Source organism: Athene noctua, chromosome 4 (assembly GCF_965140245.1).
Source record: "Athene noctua chromosome 4, bAthNoc1.hap1.1, whole genome shotgun sequence".
Lineage (NCBI taxonomy): Eukaryota > Metazoa > Chordata > Aves > Strigiformes > Strigidae > Athene > Athene noctua.
In genome coordinates this window covers 62,250,657-62,272,206 of record NC_134040.1, presented here as the reverse complement: position 1 = coordinate 62,272,206, position 21,550 = coordinate 62,250,657, and the positions used below count along the sequence as shown (strand labels likewise).

Genomic DNA, 21,550 nt, shown 5'->3' with positions numbered 1-21,550 from the left:
GCTGCATGGGACAAAGCATGTCAGAGCACGCTGAGGTGATATTCCCCTCTCTAACCAGTTCTAAAGTGACTGCAGGTATCAGGGTGTTTAGGGACCACAGTGTAATCTCGAAATAAACACCTGAAACCCAGAGGAAGGAGTCTAAACCATGCAATGGCACATACAACTGAGAGGTACCCTATGACAACTGACAGGAAAAAGGAACAAAAATCTCTTGACAGATCTTTTCTTATTTCTCACTGCTTCCAATTTCCGTTTTAAAACAAAAGGATTATGCCTTACTGTAGCTAATGAGAACAGAAACAGATGCGGTAGACAAGATATATTATACAAGAGGTATTAATCTTTCTGCTTCAAGGCATAAACCCAACACTCATTGATGGAATTAGTAAACAACAAATTCCCCTGAAGACAAGTTATTGTGTAGTCATTCATTACAAGCAATTTTCTTCCTTCTCCTGGAGCAGATAATGCAGCACCAGAAAAGCCAGGATCTTGGCCTAGGCAAGTGCCTGTTATGATTGAATATTGTGGTTTCTGTGTTATAGATCGGAGTAGATACAGCACAAACACAAGCACAGAACAACACATAGAGCAAGGGAGTTATCTCCTCTAAAGCAAAAAGATCTGTGAGCAGACATCTTCAAAACTATGGGTCAGAACCTACTTTTAGGCTCTTATCCGAAAAAGAACCCTAAACCCCCCAAAACCCATCCACATATGTGCTTTACTTTAGGCTTGCAGCAGTCTTGGGTCAATTTATTAGATGAGACAGGGCATTCAGCTGTATGACTCCAAAGTCACTTGATGCAGGCAAAAGAGATGTTTTTATTTGACAAAGATCTGACTGAGACTAAAATTGAATGCCCTGTTTAGCATTGCTTTTGAAAGGCACTAACAGTAACTGAAAGGTCTTCACATATTTTTAGATGTTGACCCATCCCACACCCCTTATCAAGAACAATCAACTTTTATTTAAAAGCAAACTTTTACTCATTATATCTGGTCCCTTCACAATCAAATTTGCGTTTTTAATGGGATTACTCATTCAAAACTGTCTCCCTGTAATAAGACAGACCATATTAATTAAGGTAGCTGTCACACAGCAGATGTGAGCACAACTAGGGAAATCTCCGCTCCTCAGTGGGCCTACATTGTGTTCCCTGGGACTATAAGTAGATGTTACAGGCAATCACAGAAGCTCAAAAAGCACAGAACGGAGCAGGGAGAGAGGAATGGCTAGCTCACAGCAACAGATGGCAACCCTTCTACACAGCTTAGCCAAGAGTCAGAGGGAAGACATGTTATTTCTCCTTTCATTGCTAGGGCTTTATTTTTAATACATGTTCTTTCTTAAATTTCAAACTTAACATTCTTGACTGACCTTGGTTCTTCTGCCAGTCTATCTTTAGAAGAAAAATTACCTGAAAAGTTTTCCTTCCCTTTTCCTCATGCTCTGGTCTTTTTTATTTTGAATTTTTCAATTATGGTGACTGGCACTTCATGAAATTGTCTACTGGAGTTGCAAAGTAATTTTGTTTATGCAACTGAGATGCAGAAGGAAGGTGGAGAAATGAGATGCGGAAGACTTCAATTTCTTTTATTTCACATCACTAAGCTTAGAGTTTACTGGTGAAAAAGGCAACATTGTTCCTTGGATCAAACTCATTGATCAGCTGCGTGACTTTAATATAAAGTCTACACATATGCTATGAAGCCACTGATCCAAATCCTGACAAGGCTCACGCAATCCTTCTCTCTTTTAAGGTAGCTAATTTGGAAGTTGCACAATTTATATGTGTCTTCCATCAAGATTTTCAGGAGATCTGCTGGCTCTGTTTTCAGGGTTGTCACATTTTTTGGGCACAGCGACATCCACTCTCATTTGCATACCCTCCTGGGTGATGGATTACACAGGAGTGTCCTTCACTGTGCCATATTTAGTGCAGTTCCTGCTTCTAATTTGAGTATGCAAGAGTAGCTCCACGTAAAGCTGTGCAAGCTCGGCAGGGGTTCACACAGAAACACAGAAACTGCCATACAAGATCAAACCAGTGGTCCATCAAGACCCAGACCTTGTCTAGCACTGACCAGTGCCAGATGTTTCTGAAGGAAGCACACAGCTCCACTAATTTAGCTCACAGCTAAATTTGTTTTTTAACCTAAGGCAGTCAAGAAAATCCAGAAGGTTGGGGGTTTATACTCACGCTATTTAATCCTTAGTCATGTAAGACCTAGGCTCTCACAGATGCTCGTGGGAACAGGCTCTTGCCAGGTACTGGTCACAGCAAAGTGTATATTTTACAGGTGAAACCACAACTCAAGAAGGTACCCCTTCTTGCAAATCTCAAAGTCCGTGATACTTCCCCAGACTAAGGAAAAGAGCATCTGATCACCACTGAAAAAGCTTCAAGACAGAAACCTGTCTGATAGCAGCTGTGAAATAGTCTTCTAGGCATGTCATTTTTTCAGTTATATATATACACACATGTATACATATACATGTACAAACACACACAGATATCTTTTCCTCCACTGTAGCCACTTCATAAAGTACATGGACCTTTCCATGAGGACAACACACCAGTGAGGGATCAGAGGCTGGTAGCTGCTTGCCATCCATCCTGCCCCAAATAACTGCCAGAGTGGGGATGAGCTTGCAGTGCAGGAGCAGGAAAAACAGCCTGCTGGAGTATTAGTCTAGGAAAAGAGAAAACCCACTGTGCCACAAGCATGCTAACACACTTAGAGAAAACAATTGCCTCCAAGTGGTGTTCACTGAAAACCATCAGAACCCCAATTCACCACAGAAGCATAATGCTTTTAGGGTGACCCTCCTGCTCTCACATGCTTTGATGGATATGAAATGGAATAAATTGTGTCTCAGAAAGCTCTCCTAGCCAATCTGCAAGGCAACATAAAGAGTGATATTACTTGGTTATGAAGTCTCTCAAATGTCTGTACTACAGATTTCAGAGACTAACTGGGCAAATATATTAGGAAAACAAAGGAAGGAAAAGAAAAGGGGAATTTGCAGTACTATGAGGGATAACAGATTTCCTGTTTCAGCTTGGCTGGTCAGAAGTTGTTTCATATTCCTACAAAGTGTGAGCTAAATCTTAAGTTGCTGGAGATACTTCAGTTGTGATGGTACGCCTCTCTTTTGCTGCAATGGTTCTATTTAGGGTAGTGCTAGGGTGACCACATTCTCACCTCAGTGGTGGTTGTATATCAAGAAAAAGAGTCTGCCTTCATTTCCAATTATAACACCCATTTTATAGTTTCCTATATGTCCCCTTCCAAACTACATCAACACATGACAGGACTTTTCAAACCATACACATTTACACAGTGCTCACAAAAATAAATATAGGGTCTCATGGGATTTATTGAACACACTCCAGTTACCACTTGGCCACAAAAGCAAATATCTGCAGATAGACCTTATTGTGGTCTATCACTCTCTGCTGGAGTGCTGTAAGAGTGCAGCAGCGGATTTAAAAAATAATTTCACCGTACACTAACTTGTGGTACCCATATGACTCCAATTATATGAAGCAACATCTGTGGCCCATGCAGTCAGATAAAGAGGCTTTGACTGAGCTGCAGCTCTGCTACAGCAAGTGAAGTGTCGGTAATGCAGTCCTGCAGCAGGACACCATTACAGCTGGGTGCTGGCTGCCAACAACCCCATTCTGCACCTGAGCACCCGGGGAAAAGAGGCAGATAACGGGATAATGTTACAGTCATGCAGTGTTTTAAGCCCTTTTCAGTATATATTCAGTTCCAAGTGATTTAGACAACACTCAACAAGCTCCATTTTAAATGTCCTAGAAGTGGTTGGTTTCCATGAGCATGAAGAGCCTGGCAAGCTGGATTGGGGCTGAAAAACTGCTGTAATCAAATTTGTGCCCAGAAAGCAATTACCACCATGATATAATAGGATGAGCTCTGCTGCCCCATGGCCAAGGCAGCCCATTCTCTGCTCTCCTCTCCTAGAGAAAGAAATAACTTCTCAAAGTCTTCATTGCAAGTGAAGATTCACATCTTTTCCTTCACTTCTGCAAGTGTACTTGACTATACTTGCTCAGTTTGGCAGACGACACAGCTCCAACCACGCTTTTCCCAATACAGGTTAACTTATCCTTCTACCCCCCATGAGACCTGCTGAGTAACAGCTATCACAAAACATGCAGAGGAGACTTTATGACCCTTGAAGAACATAAACCAGACTAGCATGTGACATTGGTTGTCCACAGCTGCATGAATAAGGAGAGAGGGTTTCCCTCTATGACTGGCTGAAAAGAAAATAATTGCACATATAGCTCCTCCTAGGAATGAAATAAAAATTTTTTTGAAGAATTGGATTTTTTAAAAAGAGAGATTTGGAGGCAAGTTGAGTAACAGGGGATGCACTCTGATTTTATTTTTTTTTCCTTCTGCAGGAGAGTCCTTTTTCAGTGCTGTTTGTAATTGTCTTTAAAACATAGCCAAAAGTAATAGGTATACAATCAATACTAGATATGAACAGAGGGACTTTTTCTGTAGCTGCAATTAGCTACTTTCAAAGAGTAGGCCATGAATAATGTATGCAAAAGGGTATGTGTGTGGGTTACTTATTTTTTTCTTTAAGCAGATTATTTTAGCATGGGTGAAAGACTACCAAGCTGAAGAATAGTGTTCAATATCACGCAGTGTATAAACAGCTGTGGCTTAGCACATAGTAAAAGCCATTAAGGGGCTGAGCCAAAAAATGTATCTAGCTATGAGGAGGGGAAAGAGGCAAAGTACCGTGTAATGATTGCTTAGATTCACATTTGCCATTCAGCCTTTGTGCATGAGTCCATTCTGCAGACAAAGATCTTGCCTTTCTCTTCATTAGGTTTACTTAAAGTGCTTCAAACAGCATCTTGGCCTTTTCAGAATCTCTTTTTTTTTTTTTTTTATGCCAAAGGTGCCAGATCACTCAGTAGACATTAAGATCTAGAATATGAATTGGCCACATATGCAGATAATAGGTGAGAACAACAGGAGTTACCCCAGCATTGGCTCTGGGTGGCCCTTGGCATAGAGTGCCTGGGGCTAAGCAGGACAACTATGTGCTTCCTTCCACCTTGGAGCAAGGAGGGGTGAAGGACACCAAAAACTTTGGCTTCATCCTCTTCACTGCATGGACTAGACAAGATCCTGAAGGGTGAAATAAAAATTCACCTTCACTATTAACAGGAGAATCTCCAAGCCAGGTGCCCAGGCACCTCACCTTGTCCCTCAGCTGAGCCCATCTGTCACCTTGCTCCTCCTCTCCTTTGACCTCTGCAGCATGGGTCGTTATAAAAAGGTTACCTCACATCTTCTATCCTGCACCAAACTCATGCTGGCACATTTTCCTTGCTTCTGGCTATGATTCAGTATCCCCCAGGCCTGAGGGCTTGCTGCAGAGTGCAACTCTTGGTTAAAAAAGCAAAAGTCTGAGCTGGTTTTGTGGCAAAGTTTATCCTCGTCTTTGCTCGCGTTACTTCAAGTCAGCAAATAGCTTCAACGCAGTAGGCTTTGTCTAAGCATATTAGTACAGGTCTTTAAGTTACTACATTTGTCCCCTCTGTTAATGCACAAGCAAATAAAGGCAGTCTTTTACCTCATGTTCTCCTTCCTGTGAACTGTCACATACATTTCATAGACTCTCCCTTGTGGAACGGCCCCCGCTGGGATCAGCAAGCTTACTCCTGCAGAACAGAAGAGACACAAAAGATAAAATGAAGAAAAAAGAGGCAAGTGGGCCTGTGAAGAAGAGTGACAGGACAGGCAGAAGATGAAGCCTGCAATGCCACATTTTCACTCAACCTCACCAGCAGACTCCACACAACCTCAGCAACTTGGGACAAAAAGTATTTACTATAACCCAGGCATCTCCGGCAGTCAGCTGGCCTATTCTTATTCCTTCTGTGTGTCAGCACTGAAATACAGAGTGGAGAAGAGGGTTTTCTTCCCTTTCATTTTATTTAAAGAGCAGACAGATGGTTACACTGCTGCTTACCTTGTAAAATGACGGAAAAACGAACAACTCTGACTAAAATTTCCAACAGCTGTAATGGGACATGTCTCCCTAGGCAATTCTTATTTAATTAAAATCAGGAAAGAAAGGCAGTGGAGCACTGTCCCAGGAAGCAACAAGAACTAGTTGTTTCCTGAAAGATGGCTTCTGTGACTGGCATCCTGTCTTTTAATGCACTCAGCTTCTACTTAGACTACCAGGGAGGCAAAATTGGGCTTCTTGGTATTTTGAGTGTGCCTAGTCCTGTAAAGTGGCTCAAAATTTGGGTATCCAACCTTGAAAAAAATGTGGGCAAGTATGCTCAATGTCCTTTTTAGTGATGATTAGCTGCACACTTGGTTACAAAACATTGTTCTTACAGGACTGTCATTTCAGAAATGTCCTGTCATTACACGACAAAAACACAGCACATGAGCCAGCTATTGCACTCTGCTGGACACGTCTCAGCCAGCTGTCTTTGCAGATGTGGGTTAACTGGAAATCAGTGGCTAGGATTTTAATACAATTATTAATACACAGCTGAAAATAAACCTACAGGCAGATTATTTACATATATGCATATGCACAAGACAGGCCTTGTAGAAACCTTGCAAGGCCCTGTCACTTTTCTTTAGCATACTTGGTTTGGTTATGCTGGGTACCTCCCATGTGTTGGTGTACAGGGGCTCAGTCCCACACCTGGCTTTGAAGGCGAGGGATTAGCTTGGAAAGCATTTTCCATGAACGCTTTCTGACACTTGTTTCTTTACAGGCCTCACCTGCACATGTTCTCAGCTGTAACAGGTCAGGCATAGTGTAAATGAAAGGCTTTGATCTAGGAGAATATACATACATATAGAAGCAGCATGGAGGCATACACAGTCATGGTAGACAGATTGGTATATTTTACAAAACTTATTTTAATCATTTTGAAGGGATTACAACAATAAATAACTTTTTTTCTCCTTTACAAATTGTTATTAATATATGTGAATTAAATGTGACTAATAGACTTTGCTGACAATGTGCACCACCATGGCATAAGAAACTTGAGTATTAATGTCTACCTTCAGCTGCTACTTAGAGAATTGTGAAATCCAGGATTGTATAGCACGAATTTTCAACATTGCTCAGCAGTCAGCACCAGATTTATTTAGGTAGTTCAGCTTTCACTTAATAGCTATGTTTGCCCTCTCTTCCACAGTAACTAATAAAGGAGGGCTACTGCTCACCAATCACTTCTGACTGCTTCCTGGGCAGTGTGGGGTTGTGTCCTGGAAGGATGAAATCACCTAGGTCCTAGGCCACCTAGGAATTTTGCTTTCTCCATAACATCAACAAATGAGAAAAAATCCAGCAAAGGTATGGGAGACAAGGGTAGGCACTATCTCCTTGGGCAGAGCACTGTGCTGTAAAATGCTCAAGAGCTGACACATAATGTAAAGGAGGAAGACAGAAATGCTGTGAAACCTTGAGCTATCATGTCAGGTTGTTGTGAGCTTGTCTCACATGTACTGTGGTCCTAGCTGGACACAGAGCTCCAGAGAATCGGGGCAGGGGAACTCATGACCACTATATAGCCTGCATATCCCTCACATACAGTGTTGTATGTATTTGATTTGACCCCAGTTTAGATGATAATGTTGCTCTTCATTAGCATGCCAAACCCATGGGAAACATCTAGGTGCTGCACATCCTTTGAATGTCAACACTTCATTTAGGAACCAAACAGCACTATGGCTCACCTAAAAAATCTGTCTGTGAGACCTGAGCAATCCCAAGGCTGTCTAGGAGCTCCATGGATGCTCTGAAACTGTCCCTGTGCCTGGGTGGCTTGAAGGGGGCTTGGCAGCCTGGCCTTGTACCGTATGAGAAAGGCTGAGAAGCACTTTGCAATTACATCAAAAGGCACTCGCTGCTCAGTTTGCCTCTTTCCTAATTGTAAAACAAGTCAACAATATGTATAACAAGGAGAGAAATACAGAAAAGACACTCTTGGGCCCTATTTTCCATGGGTATGTAATGTGTGTAGGAAAAAAGCCTTCTAAAAATTAGTATTCTGCTGTCCTACTTCAATACCACACAGTCTGCTATGAATTGGAAGTGGAACAACCGATTTGTTTTTTAATTAATTTGTCCTTTTTATGTGTGATGACAAGATTGAGGGCTTGCAGTCCCTTTTCTAGAGCTGCATGAAAGGAAAAGGTCAAAGATGCTGAATCTCATTTCACACAGGGAACTGCTGAAACCTCACATGTCTCAGAGAGTGGCTAAGAACCCTGCAATATTCTTCTCAAAAGGTGGCCAGGACTTTCTGAAAAGAATACCTGAAGTACCTTGGTAGACCTGAATGTGGAGAAAAACACATCTGTTTGTTCTGAACAAAGAAAAGGCAGAGTCCCAGGAGTGACCTTGCTTTTTCCTGGTAAAAGCAAGCTAACTCCACTTGAAAATACAAAACAACTGAGCCTTTAAGCCAACATGGCTAGCACCTACCTGAATTGGGAATTACTAGGTGACCTCCTAAAGAGTTGAAGGTCCCAAATGCAGTGCAGGATGGGTCTGTTTGCCGAGCAAGGCTCTGATTTTTCATGTTCAAGTTCTCATTCTCCAGCAGAGATTGTGTAATCTGTGGGGACAGCTTGGAGGAGAAGTCAGAGAGGTCATCCTGGGGAGTGACTGCACCAGAGGTGTTATAAACCTTGATTTTCAGGTTGGGCAGCGGGTCCAGGATTGGAGAATTGGTCATTGGGATTTTATCAGAGACATCATGCAAGGCGTAAACAGGACCCCTGTACATGGCTGCAGCAGAAGTGAGATCTGGTGGTACCGCCAGGAGGTCTGCATTGGAGATGAGAAGGAAGAACCATATTACTTCTCTGTTCTGATGACTTTCTTCTGGGTAACAATTCGGGTTTGTATTCTGCATTTTGCATTTATACCAAAAGTTAAGATACACAAAGTCCTTGCAGACTGACCTTAGTCTCCTTTTCCACACATCTCTCCAGCAAACTCCCAGGGCTTGTGTTGTCCCAGCTGCTATGGAATCTAATTGTCACACAAAATTACAGCATGTTTCTGGTCTAAGGATTTTTCACTGGGATTATTTTTCCAGGCTGCACTCAGATTTCCAGTATGACATGCTTAGCTTCAGGGCAAGAGGTTATCCATACTCAGTAGATCAAGTTTTATTAACTAGTACCTGCCTCCCTAAATGCGAAGTGAGAATCATTAACCAATTTATCTAACTGGCCTAACAACAGCATTCCTGAAATAAAAGACAAAACAAACCTACAAAGTCACTGTGTCTGACTCCCTGCAATGGGGGATTAGTACCTGCATCACACTTTCTGCAGATTTGTTTTAAAAGTATCCCCAGCAAAGAAAATGACACTTCTGCTAACCTTCCACATGACAATTCTCTTGTCATCTTAGCCCTTACTTTAATTTATTCTTTTTGCACACATATCAGGAGAAAAGAGGAACTCTACAGCCTAAATATGGGTCTTGGAAAAGCCAGCACTAACTTCAGCGTGTTTTTTTTCTGGCAAATGAAGTGTGGAAATAATCAGGCTGTTATGCACCAGGGACAAAAATAGTCATTATTAAATGATGTTCTACCGCAAGTTCTTCTTCTGCATTGTCTATTGAAAGCACAGTACTTCTTAAACTACTATTTATGCCTGTGGAAGACAGGACACAATAAAAAAGGCTATTAGTGAAACAAAGGGGAGGAAGATGTGGTAGAATTACTGTACTGTAATATCACTCCTGCGATTAATCCTGCCTCCATTGTTTCTGTCAGAGTTTTGCCTTTGATTTAAATTTGAGCTGAATCTGTATTTCCATAAATGTCTCTGTGTTTCACTCTCGCATTCATGCTCTCTCTTCATAAGTTAAATTCCTCTGCTTTATGCTCTGGAGCACATCTGAAAAACCCCAACGTGGGTTTTGAGCACTTGACCACCAGAAACAAATGGATACAATCTTTCTCCTTTATATGAAGCGCCAACAAGCATCCAGCAAATATCATTCATGCAGCTCAAAAGACCATAACTTTGTAACATCTCCCTGAACTGGTCAACATGGAGTGAAATGACAACTAACCTTGCCTTGCAGCCTTGATGTTAACAGGCTGAAATCCCCCATTTAGCGCCGAGGAGTCGATAATATCTGATTCAAAGTCACGGTGGTTCTTGCGATAGACAAACAGGGCCACAACCACGGAAATAGCCAGGCACACGATCACGGCTATGACAATCCCGACGTAGAGAGCAACATCATCTGAGTCAGGAGCAGCTAGAAGGAGAGAGGCCAGGAACCTTGAAGAAATGTGCTCCCCACAGGGATGTTCAAGAAAACACATTCTTATTATTCTCGTTTCCTGCAGATATTTACTACCTTTTTTTATAGGTTAATTTAAAATCCATTTCCAAAGCTATATAACAGGTCTATGCCCTTTTGATGGAAAATGATCTTTGATTTCTCTCTAACTTCTGTTCTAACTCTTTCCTATCTACTAACTCATCTATCTAGTATCCAGGCTGTGAAGTACTAAGCACAACACATGTTGCAGACGCAGTCTCATGAAGCAAATTGACCCTATGAAACAAAATAGTATGTCTTAGTGACATAGTGTCATAATATTGGTATTTAGTGGCTCATCTGACAACAACAAAAAAAAAAACAACGTTGTGGGTTTTTAAACTTCAGAAGCCTTAATTTTTAATTTAAAAAAAAGTAAAAAGCCCCCAAAAGTGCATTTTCTATGGAATACCTGGAATATCAGGATGTATCCTTGAGTTTCCTTTTTCTTAACTATAATGTGTCAAGCCATTTTTCCATTTAAGAAAAATAAACCAGCGAAGCAGAGAATCAAACATTGAATTCCCATCACTGGCATTAACATGTATGTATTTGGATAAAAGCTGAAGCAAGCACAAGAAATAATGTGGTAATTTACCAAAAGGAACCCAGATTTATTAGAGCTGTCTTGTGAGAAAATGGCTATGATATTTCTACTAGCTTCTTATACCATATCTTAGCACTAATTCCGGGCTAATCTTTAGCATCATTATCCACTAGACATTTTTTTTCCAAAAGGGCTGAATATATGATCAAAATTTGATGTGTCTCTATACAGGGAAGAATCCCAGTTTCAGAGATAGCGTAATGAAAAAGGAAAGTGCAAAAACAAATCAGACTTTTTTAGTACCCCATTTTTGTTAGTTTGAAACATGTGAAATCACTTTTATTTCATTTTTTTGCTCTCAGCCTTCTAGCCATTTAAGTCAGGCTGCCCTCCAGCCATAGAGGTGAGAGTTGGCAGATGCTGAAAGGGACTGATCAATCTCTGTAAGCTCCTAGTTATCAGACCCTCAATGTACCAGCCTCAAAACACTATTTTTTTCCCCAGCAGCTCAGGAAGCAGATCTCTGAGTTCCAGCTGAAAGAAAAGTTATCCCTCCATCACATTTCTTCCATTTTCTAAGGAAATTTTAATGAGAGGAGGTTTCATTATCTCCAGTTTCTGTCTCTGAGGCAACATCTTCTCCCATTTTCCTTGTGCATAACGGCCGTTATCATTCTGTGTCAGCCCACTGACAGCGAAACACTGCAACTGTTGTTAAGCAAGCAGCATGCCACTTACTCTGCCGAACAGGCTCCTCTTTGCCTACTCACACAGAGCTGGCATAACAGTAAAGCTTGACCCCAGGAACAGCATCAAATTAGCATCCAGGAATGTAAAATCAAACATTAAACTTACAAGAAAATCCATATTCATTCTGAGTTCTCTGTTCAGTTGAAATAGGATAAATGAAACCTTAAAAAGAAAGAAATTAAACAAAAATGGGAACAAAATCAAATTAATGAGGAGAACAAAAAAAGGAAAGCATGAAAAATGGTTTAATTAAAATAAAGAAGGAAAAGAAACTGATGGCACTTTAAAATTCTGATACAGCACAGAATTATGATTTTGCATCCCCTGTCTCCTCCAGAGCCTTACTAAGAATTAATAAGCAGGCAGATTGAATTTCTAAGCCAAAATCGGTCTCGAGTCACTAACTTTGGAGTGCTTAAAGTCTTTCTTTTATTGAGCATAAACTCTAATGGATCTAATTTATTTCAGACATCAAGGGTCATTAGCATATGGAAAGTCTTTTTTCCCTATCCCTGCCATATGCTTTAATTCCCAGGACATGTTCGGTGAGGCTCTAAACAGTTTTTTTATTTAATTATAGTAGCTTGCTGTTGATCTAATAGAGCTAAAGGAGACCTGTCGTCACTGGTCAGAGGTTAAATACCCATTCACTGAGCAGAGTCCATGTACAAAGCCCTCTCTCTGTATTTCCCTGGAATTATTTTATCCTGTCTTTAATACACGTTCAATAGGAATTCCTCAGAGAGCAAAGAATTTGTTAGCAAACGAGAAACTGAGTGGCCTCTCTTTGAAATTATTACAAAATCAATAAGGCCCCTAGGGTCATAACATTATTTATTTGAAATCTTTGCAAGCACTGTATATTGACAAAATCATAACACAGTTTACAGCTGTGTTTCAGAATGGATAAATAAGAGAGATTGTTTCTTTTGTCTTTTCTTTCTGTGGCTTCTACAGCACAGCATGTTGGAGCTGCTTATTTCACACACGAGTCCTATGAACTTGCTAAGCACCTCCCAGATGCTTTTCCATCCATATGGGAAACAAGCAAAATCCTCCAAGTCCCATCCTGATGGCAAGGTAAATGACATAGACAAAGTAAGTGGGGAAGACACTGTGAGGGACAGGATTAGAGTCGGTGTAAGACAAGAAGGCACCTCTCCTCCATCCCCTACCCTCCAGTGCTTTTGAAGGGAATTTCACCCCCTCTCCTTGGATCACACTGTGAGGAGCTTGCTCAGCCAGGGACTCCCTGCAGGTGAAACAAAACTGGAAAATGCACTCCTGGCGCATGCCTGATGCATACGACCACAATATAGGCAGACCAGATTAATAATCCCAAACTCCCAGAAATGCTGAATTTGGGTGCATGGCATCTGTTGTGCTTTACATAACTCTTCCTGCTTGGCTGCACTGCTTGCTAATGAAGATATAGTCTATCCCAATCACAGGTATAGACTTAACTCCCCCTGAAGCTTCCAGATATTAACTATCATATAAATGCTACGTTAACTGAAATATCAGATATACTGGGTTTGTGTGGCAAAGTTTTGGTAGCAGGGGTGCTACAGGGGTGGTTTCTGTGAGAAGCTGCCAGAAGCTTCCCCTGTGTGTGACAGATCCAATGCCAGCCGGCTCCAAGACGGATCCACTGCTGGCCGAGGCTGAGCCCATCAGCGACAGTTGTAGCACCTCTGTGGTAACATATTTAAGAAGATAAAAACCCAACTGCACAACAGCAATAGCAGCCAGAGAGAGGAGTGAGAATATGTGAGAGGAACAGCTCTGCATTCCCCTGCAGCCCGTGGTGTAGGCCATGGTGAGGCAGCCTGTGCCCCTGCAGCCCGTGGAGGCCCACGGTGGAGCAGATCTCCACCTGTAGATTATGGAGAGCTCCATGCCAGAGCAGGTGGATGTGCCCGAAGGAGGCTGAGACCCTGTGGAGAGCCCACACTGGAGCAGACTCCTGGCAGGACCTGTGGTCACATGGAGAGAGGAGCCCACGCTGGAGCAGGTTTACTGGCAGGACTTGTGACCCTGTGGGGCACCAGTGCTGGAGCCATCTGTTCCTGAAGGACTGCACCCCACAGAAGGGACCCACGCTGGAGCAGTTAATGAAAAACTGTAGCCTGTGGGAAGGACTCATGGTGGAGAAGTTTGTGGAGGACTGGTTCCCATGGAGCAGGGAGAAGTGTGAGGAGTCCTCCCCTGAGAAGGAAGGAGTGGCAGAGACAACATGTGATGAACTGACTGCAACCCCCATTCCCTTGTGCCACTGGAGGGGAGGAGGTAGAGAATTCAGGAGTAAAGTTAAGCCCAGAAAGAAGGGAGGGCTGGGGGGAAGGTATTTTAAGATTTGGTTTTACTTCTCATTACCCTTCTCTGATTTGATTAGTAACAAATTACATTAATTTTCCTCAAGTTGAGTTTGTTTTGCCCATGACAGTAATTGGTGAGTGATCTCTCCCTGTCCTTATCTCAACCCACAAGCTTTTAATTATATTTTCTCTCCTCAGTCAAGTCGAGGAGGGGGAGTGATAGAGTGGCTTTGGTGGGCACCTGGCATCCAGCCAGAGTCAACCCACCACACCAGAGCAAAAAGAGCTGCTTTTTGATGATGATGTTTTCTCTGAGGCATCATGGGATAGACTATATTCCTTGTAATATCTATTGAAAACTTTATTTCACAGCAATGATTCCAGCCTTATAATTGCATTTAGAAACATTATGTGCTTACATTCATCTGTTTGGTTCTTTGAGGCAAGTTCACCTATGTGTACTCTCAACACGTGTACTCAATCTTTCATAAAAACTGCTTCCTATTTCTACTAGTCTATTGGCAATAAAAAGTCAGGTGAGCAACTTCTAAGGGCTTGAATGAGTGCTCAGCAAGTTCTGGCATGAATTTACAGTACCCTAGTTACTCCCCACTTACTCTCCAGATGAATGTTGAGGCCCATATTTAGTCAACTTCAATTTCAGCTATAGCCTTACACCAAATATTTCCTGTGGCAAGATGTCTCTGGAGGCCAAGAGGCAGCTAGCAGGTAATACAAGGCACAAGAACAAGGTGGAATTTAAGCTGGCTGCAACTCTGAATGCCTTTTTGCCTCATACTCAAATCCACTAGGAAAGGTGAGGACACCTCTCTGCACTTCATGTGCCCCAGTATGTTCCTGGGGGAGTCAGCATGGGGTAGCACACGTCCCCTAACTATGCATCACCTATGGAGCTTGAGCTCATCTGTGCAAAGCTAGAAAGACTATTCCTCTCCCCTTATGTTGCATTTCAGCTAGAAAGTTTTGCATTCAAGGTTGTGCGTCATCCCTGCTATATCTAGCAACTGCCACTTGAGGGGCAAAAAAGACTGGATTAGCTGTTATTGAAAGCATTCTCTCCTCCCAGGAAAATGGAAATCCAAATTGAAGTCTTCAACAAAGTAAACAAGGGTGGTCCTCAAATACTCTAAAAGAAATTTACCTCATTGCAAACTCTTCATAAACCCTGTTTGTCACAAATACTTATCTGCATCTTACATGTTTGCATAGATTCTCTTACTGAGAACTACAGAGAGCATCCTTGCAGCTACAGAAGAGTGACACTGATTTCTTAAACAGAAACATATACCTTTGTGCAGGTATTCAAAGGCTTCTCTATTAAAACAGGAGGATGAGGTGAGGATACTGCCTGCTGCTTCCATTAGACTCACAAGCCAACATGCTTAGTAAAGTGAGCTTGATTTTATTTTCCTGTGTGTGCTGTAAACTGAACCAAGCATCCAACTCCAGCCAACTGCTTAGGCATGTTGTGTTTTAGCCACTATGAAGAAATTTCCTACTATGAAGAAAATTAACTTTACGCCAGCCAAAACCAGCACACCATGTAAACATAGCCTGGCTTGCACAAGCATCTGCAAGGACAGATTTCCAGCTTGAAAAACATGTGGTTTTTACACAGAAGTAAGTCATGGCCGAGGTGGAAGGGTTAAGGACTGCTGAGTGAAATGCCATGTGTCTTGAGTCACAGTCATGCTAATTTTTTGCTGAGGGCCAAGAGTCACAGCTGACCAACCTGGCTGTAGATGGATAGGTGGTCACTCATGTTGGATGTAAAGTCCTTGTAGAGGTGATGGCACTACACAAGCCATGCTGTGGTGGTCATACAACCCTGTTTGCTCACAGCATGTGGGCAGGCTTCCCTGGCTGAAGCTAGCAGAGACCTTACCTTGGGGTGACTTTCAGCGTTCCAGCCAAGCTGGCGACTCCCTCCCTTTGCTGGTCAAATGCCAGCTCCATTTTCACTTGCAAATTAAGCACATTTGTCAGAGATCACTCAAACACGGAAACTATAGACACCTTCTGCCATTTGGGCAGGAATTTTTAGAATAAAACTTCTTTTAAAAGCTCCTTTGTCATGAAAGCATTCTTCCAAAAGTGAGTGGGCATTGCAGTGGCAGCAGTAAGGGGAAGGCTTGGAGCCATGCGCTGGTGGTGATGGTGGCTGGGCAGGAGGTAGGGTTATTGCCATGCTTCCAGCACAAGAGCACGGGTATTGCTTTAGAAAGTTGGCTTTCACACTGGTCCCTCTGAATATACCTTCAAACAATGAGAAAGGATGTTTTCAACAGATAATGATGCAAACCTGCTGGGATTAGTAGATGAAATAATGAAGAATGACTTCCCTCCTCTCTTCAAAGTAACTGCAGTGAAAAGAGATCTTTTCCTTGCGTTTTTTTTTTTTTCCTCTCCTTGTATCAACAGTGCTGCTTGGCAAGTACCTGAGGGACATCTACCAGGATCATCAAAACTTTTAACGATGATGAATTTAGAAAGGTGCTGGTAGGTTTGATTCTGGGAAGGCTGCTGATTCACACTCTGAGCAGCTGGTTTCACAGTGAGCTACTTGCTTTGAGAAAAGTAATTTAAGCTTATTCCTCCAGCTTGTTGGGAAATGTACATTTTCAAAGGGGCTTTTGATGTTTTGTTGTGCAACTTGCTGCTGGATGAGTAAAATAGTAATATTCATACTTTACACTTGCATAGTCCCTCCTGTTTGAGGCTCTCAGAGGTTTACCGAAAGTGGGTATTTGTTTTCCTTATTTTACAAGTACTTTACCCTATGTCATACCTGAAGAATCAGTGGGAGGCTTGGGTTAATGCACAGAAATTGCACCACTGTAATTGCACAGTAAATGCATTCATTAAAAAGCCTTCAATTAAGTTGATGTTTCGCCACTTTAGGCTTGTAAATAAATTTTTTTGTCCCTGTGGAAGTGCTTCTATTAAGTGTTAAAGGTGGGCTTTTTTAAAAGTAATTACACTGGCACAAATTCTTTGCACAAATGCAGATGTATTATTATAAAGGTGCATTATGTAGGCATTGCCTATTGTCTTTCTATAAAGCATGTGAAGAGCAATTCAAACACCCTTATAATGATGTAATACACTTGGAAAAGTGGAGAAGGGTGAATATCTCAGATTGTAATGGAAAGATAAACCAATCCAATGTCGGTATATAGAAAAGACTTCAACAAGCTTTTTATCAATTTAGTTTAACTCAATTTCAGTATCAGTCACACTTGCACTGATTTGGGAACTTGTGACCATTTAATTAAGTAGATTTAGAAGCTTGTTTAATTAGTTTGGTGCAGTTTGTGAAGGCAGATGATCCCCAAACATTGGAAGTCTAGCCTGAGCATTCTGGTCCCACATATCTTGCTATGACCTTCTGGAAACACATTTGTGTCATATGCCACAAGAGACACAACGGCGAGTCTCTGTGGCTGAATGGCCTTCAGCGTATCTGCATGTGTGGGACCATCTGCCTCAGAGGGTTAGCTTTGACAAAGAGGCAGGCTGACCCTTTTTACAGCATGAATTCATCTGCTGCAATTTTCCTTCAGAGGAGTAGATAAAACTTTGGCCAAATTGGGGAAAAATGAAGTGTTTGGGAATGAAGAACCTCACACCTATGAAAGACAGTTGTGCAGAGATTATGGCACTGACTCCCTTGAGACTGAAACTGAAACAGAGTGTTACCAAATAGTCACCAAAACAACTTTTCTAAGCTCTTTTTTTTCCCCACTGGGGAAGAATCTACCCCTCGGAATTTTCATGGGCATATATACACATACATGGTGCTCAGACTGGGAACTCAGTATCATGACTGTGGGCATCCTGAAATCCTGTGTTTGATTTTACCTAGAAAGCCCTGGGAATATACTGCCTTGGCCTGCATACTGGTATATTTTAAAGACAACTTTTATCCCTGTGGTATAAAGCACTAGGTCATGGCTTCATGCAGAGGGAACTTTGTAACTGGCTCCCCTGTTTGGTCTTTAATAGATTTTGTTAGCTTTCTAGTCATGCTGAATTTGTATTAATGGATATCAATTTTAGAATGAATTGATCAGATTATGAAAATATTTAACTTTTGCTTTCAGAAAACAAAATATTCACATAAGAAAAAAAGAAAAATACTGGGTTTTTCATTTGTATTTTCCCCAGCTACCTTCTCTCTTCCCAGCAAGTAACTAAGATGGTGGAGTGACTGAAGGTGATCTTTCTGGGCACTTATTTACTGGGGTTTATACAGTTTGGGTCATATTTACAAAAATATTTACAATTATCCTGCAAAGAAATTGCTTTATACCATCAGCTGCTGAGGTCACAGTTAATGATATATATTTTGAGGCTGTATCAAGGTCAGTGAGAGTTGGAGACATGCACTTTCATTTAATAAAGTGAAGATTGCATAAAGCACATAACTGCTTGTTTCTTTAATGCATCATATTTTAATCTGGCACCACTTGTTTCTAATCTATAAACCGTCTTTACCCTCTATGTAGCAGTTTCAAAAAGAGCTAAGGTCATGTAATTATGTAGCCCTTTTGAAAGCCTACCTACCTGACATGTCTCAATAACATCCTGTTGCAATGAACTCAACAGGTTGAGCATAATATATTGTGACAGCACTTTTCCCCCTTTTGGCTCCAAAGTCAATGCCATTAAATTGCCTATAAGAAAAGAAGGCGGCACGCATTCAACTGCTACCTTTCTTTCTCTACTTTCATGGCTTTATCCAGTGTAGCGACACTGAAGTAGGAATAAGCTCTTGCTGGCAACAGACTCTGAACCATGGAGCTATGATGGACAGAAGAACAGAGACTAATTCTCACATGTAAATGCCTAAAATTTGAAGAAAGCCGTTCTTAGATGATTTAAAGTAAAGTAGCTATGTAGTGCATACATTGTGACATGAAAGTTTACTAAAAAACCTCTTTGTTCCTCAGTGGTACATACACATCAGAGGAGTTCCAGTACTTAACAACTCGAAAGTGAGCAAGCTGGTCATTTTTTCCGTATTTCCCAAACAACATGCACCCAGTTGTTTCTGTTCTTAATTCCTGTAAGGTATTCTTTCAGCATTAATTCAGTTATCTTGCTCTCTTCCCTAGCTTCAGTGTCTCAGAATTTTACTTAAAATCTTTGGATTTTGCTGATATTTTCTATAATCCGTCTCAGTCTTGGAAATCATCCTGAAAAGTTTGAACAAAAACGGGTTAAGAACCCTAATAATTTTTTAAAATTTGGTTTGTTTTGTTGAATTTTGAGTTCAATGGACCTCAACAGGTAAAAAAAAAAAAAAAAAAAGTATATACTGCTGTTTCCAAATTCCAGGTTCTAGAAATTCAGCTTCTCTCCCTTTTCTTGTAAAAAGCCATTCTCAGTTCAAAGTCAGCTCAGTTACAGATTTTGTAAAACTCTGCACTCCTGGGAAGACACATCCAGCAATTCAAAATTCTGAATTCCATTATAAAGAGACATTTTTGAGACGAAGAAGAAAAAAGACACATGACCCTGCAGTGTTTGCAACGCCTTGACTATAGCACTGACCTCCCATTACTAGTCCTGTTTCCACCTTATGCCTCCTTTTGCCTTACCTACCTAGTTCACCATCACCCCTCAGCAATTCTACAGCTATCACCAGCTTGCTGAGTTTCTTCATTATTTTTAAAGAAATTCTAGATAATCAATACAGTGTGCAAAAGCTCAATGCTCCCAAAAGGCACTTACAAAAAAGACTTTCAAGGGCTTTCAAAATGTTAGTTCAGATGTATTGCAATGCTACAGGTTTCCACCTAGTCCCTATGATGGACAAGCAGTCACATATTCCCATGTTAGGAGAAGGAATTTAGGAGACTTAATTTGACATTCAGGAGTTTTAAATTGCTTCATGCAGGTCCCGCTGTTCAGAGACTGCGACTGCACAAGCTTCCAGTACTTCCTTTTCTACAAGGGGGCAGAGTTAATGGCACAAGAGCAATCTTAGAGTAAACCCCATATTCCAAATGTTTAGTGCTAAGGCTTCATATTCACTTAACATGTTGCTAATGCAGATTTACCATGGGAGAAATATTAACAATAGTCTTTGAATTGTAATTGCTGTTAATTGTTTCTCTCCCCTGCTATTTCCCAGGAACTGCAGCACATAAACAAGAAGATGCAATATCTTATACCATATTTGTGGTGGTTGAAAATGGAAAAAAAAAAACAACAACCAAACCCCAACAACAAACAAAGTCCCTGGAGCTGTAGAAAACTCCCAGAGAGATTCTGCCCAGCTTCTTCCTATATTTGCCATTATAAAGAAAGACCTTCATGTCTGCAGTAATGATGCTGAAGGTCAGATATGATATCAGGCATCCCAGAGATAATGCACAGTAATTTATTTCCCTTCTAAAGGACTAATTATGGGCATATTCAGGGTGGGCTAATAAACAGGGAACTTGAGGTTTTGTGATTGGTTATTTACTTGGGTATTATATTAATTCTTTCCTGAGTGGGTAGGTTAAACGGGGAATCTCTCTTGTCCTGTCCTTGAACAGGAGTTTATGATACTCTATAATTAAGACTGCAACTATGTTTTCATTTTAAATTAGATTCCTGACATTTTGTTAACATTGTTAGAAATATCCTGCATGAGTTTAAACAATCGTGCCGTCTATATGGGAGTGGGAGAAGATGGAAGAGTAGGATAAGTTGTTGCTGAAATTTGATGTGGATTAGAATAGGCAATTTTGACATTATGCAATCTTTTACAGTTAAGGACTTTGACCTTTTGGATAAATTTTATGTCAGTCTTTAGTATTTTAGAAGCACAGAGCCTTAACATTGGTTTTGTTATGCATGTTTGACAGCAGAAGTAAACACATGTCTAGCATTGCAATTTGCTAGATTGTGTATTTCCAAATTCCACATTTGCAATGACTGAATGTTTAATAGGCTTCCTGGGGTTTGCTTTGTTTTGCAGTTGTAGCGGGACAAGAGCAAACAGGTTACAGGGAGGGCTGAGATAAGGACATGGGGCAGCACTCAAGAGGGGACACATGGCAAACAGCTAGATGAAGGAAGGGACAGCTGGAAAAGGATCTAGAAGAGGGGATAAAAACTGTTAGGAAAAAGGCTCATGGAAAAAAAAAGGCTCATGGAAAGCATAAGTTATCCACATGGATGTTCAGTGACAGGTATCAAAATATTTGGCAGGTCTGTAAACTCACAGGTAAGTTAACTTGTATTCCCTGGCTTGTAACCTCAAAAATGAGATCCAGAATCAGCTGATCAGCTCAATCTTTGTTTCCCAAACTACAGAAACTTCCTTCTCCAACATGAGTTTTTGTTAGTCCTTTATGTAGAACACAGATTTAGTAATAGAGAGCACTGAGTTTTACTCCTGATCCAGTCATTGACTCCCTAATGAGCCTTGGGCTGCTCGTGTAACCTTGCTCTGTCCGACACCCTGCCAGGAGAGCAAAACTCATTAAATATACCCACCTTTGTACATGGTAAGGAAAATAC

At 41.2% G+C, this 21,550-nt stretch overlaps 1 protein-coding gene across 3 annotated transcripts in view; it reads right to left on the bottom strand.

Moving 5' to 3' along the window:
* Positions 1 to 21,550, bottom strand: part of UNC5C (unc-5 netrin receptor C) — a 273,379-nt gene that overhangs the window by 26,230 nt on the left and 225,599 nt on the right. For 2 of the 3 annotated variants that reach the window (XM_074905547.1, XM_074905549.1), the window contains exons 8-11: positions 11,799 to 11,855; positions 10,139 to 10,330; positions 8,528 to 8,872; positions 5,636 to 5,723 (exon numbers count right to left, since the gene is read on the bottom strand). In XM_074905547.1, the coding sequence (XP_074761648.1) occupies positions 5,636 to 5,723; positions 8,528 to 8,872; positions 10,139 to 10,330; positions 11,799 to 11,855 (682 nt within the window). The remainder of the gene's footprint in view (positions 1 to 5,635; positions 5,724 to 8,527; positions 8,873 to 10,138; positions 10,331 to 11,798; positions 11,856 to 21,550) is intronic. The other variant, XM_074905548.1, reaches the window with a different exon arrangement.